This window comes from Trachymyrmex septentrionalis, unplaced genomic scaffold (assembly GCF_001594115.1).
Source record: "Trachymyrmex septentrionalis isolate Tsep2-gDNA-1 unplaced genomic scaffold, Tsep1.0 scaffold176, whole genome shotgun sequence".
NCBI classification, from domain to species: domain Eukaryota; kingdom Metazoa; phylum Arthropoda; class Insecta; order Hymenoptera; family Formicidae; genus Trachymyrmex; species Trachymyrmex septentrionalis.
In genome coordinates, this window is record NW_017304928.1 from 423211 (window position 1) to 424966 (window position 1756).

Genomic DNA, 1756 nt, shown 5'->3' on the forward strand with positions numbered 1-1756 from the left:
AACTTGCTTCTCTCTGAAAAATCTCGAAGTCCTCGTAAGAATCGACACTGGTGATGCAATCGTCAACGTAAAAGGATCTTAGCAATTTCTTGTAAATTAATTTCTCGTGTGTCGAAACAGTAGAATTTAACGTATTCTCAATGAGTAATTTTGGTGGCTCCTAGAAGGAAAGGGCTGCTAGTTATTCCGAAAACAACCCGACGATAAGTCTCGATTTCGCCGTTAGTATGCCACCACAAAAACCTTAGGACATCTCTATCTGATGGGGAAACGCTAATTTGTAAAAAGGCTTTAGCAATATCTATTGTTACTCCTATCCTCTTTTCTCTGAATCGATGCAGCAATGCTGGAACAAGCTCAATAAGATTGGATCCCGTTTCTAAACACTGGTTGAGCGACGGCGTATCCTTCTTCTTGGCCGAGGCATCGAAAACGGGTCGAATCCTAGTGGTTCCTCCTCTCTTGACAACTGGCGGAAGGTAGTAACTCTCTCTGTCAACTTCATGCACAGGTACTTTTTCTATAATACCCTCCTCGAGCCAGTTGCTGAAGATTGTATTGTAATCGTCGAATAAGTTTTCTTGTTTCAATTTCTTCGTGACGACATCCAATCTTCTTTTAGCCATGTCCCGGTTATCTTGCAAGGGCGGATGATTATCCTTCCAGGGCAAGATGACATCGAAATGTCCTTTTTCGGTAATCTTTGTTGTCTCTTGAAGCAATGCCTTAATTTCTTCTTGTCGTGCCTCTTTACTTATGCTCTCGATCGGGTCAGTAATTCCTAACGTGTCTAGTTTCCATAAATCTGACACGCTGGCCTCTTGAGAAAACATGGAGACGACCATCAGCGTAGTGTCTGTGTCACTACTTTCTTCTGAATTTCTGCCTAAAATCGTCCATCCAAGCTTCGTCTCGATAGCTGTCGCTCCTTGGTTCAGTTGTATGATTTTGCCTGTAAATAGCTTGCCCACAACGTCCGCTCCTATCAACAAAGAAATAGACTCTCTGGTTTCACCGGTGTCGCTTAGATGGACATTCTTCTCTTTAAGCGCCTCCGTCCACAAGCCAGTGCCTATGTTGGGAACATCTTGGCAAATAGTGTCTTGTTGTAAGGCTATAAAATCACACTTATACGTTCCTTCCAAGTTACCAATGTGGATCCGATAGCTTTTGTGTTTTTGAGGCTTAGTCTTCGTTCCTCCAAAAAGTAAATGTACCATCGTTTGCTCACCTTCTGCTTCGTATCCTAGATCCCTTGCTAACCTCTTCAAAATGTAGGATCTGTGTGAGCCTGTATCTATAATGGCACGAACAGATACACTTTTTCTCGGTCCACGCATCCTGATCTTCAGTATAGGTAAAAATATTTTGGCACTTGAAACATTAGCCAAACAACTATTTCCCTCGTTGAATTTTGAACCGTTGGGCTTCTCATCAACCGATTTCTGGCTATTGCTCGAAAGATTTCGGCACATCAAAAGGCAGTGTCCTTTACTGCACCAGGGACATTTTTCTTTGCTGTAAAATTTCTTATAGCTTTGTCCTACCTTTAGACATCTGAAACAGCCATTTTTTTCTTTAACGATCTTAGATCTCTCGTCCATATCCATGCCTTTCGCCTTTTCACAACTCGAACTATCATGTTTCTCTCCACAGAACAAACATGGTTGTGCTTTGGATTCTTTCATGGATAATAAACCAGCTGCTGTAGCTACTCCTTGACCTTGATCGCATCTCGTTCTCTTCTTATCTTTAG

The 1756-nt window shown here is 42.0% G+C and overlaps 1 protein-coding gene across 1 annotated transcript in view; it reads right to left on the reverse strand.

Moving 5' to 3' along the window:
- Positions 1-137: 137 nt before the first annotated feature.
- The window catches only part of LOC108746528, a 9437-nt gene continuing 7818 nt past the window's right edge, over positions 138-1756 (reverse strand). The window contains exon 2 of the mRNA XM_018483350.1: positions 138-1750. Within this exon, the coding sequence (XP_018338852.1) occupies positions 138-1750 (1613 nt within the window). The remainder of the gene's footprint in view (positions 1751-1756) is intronic.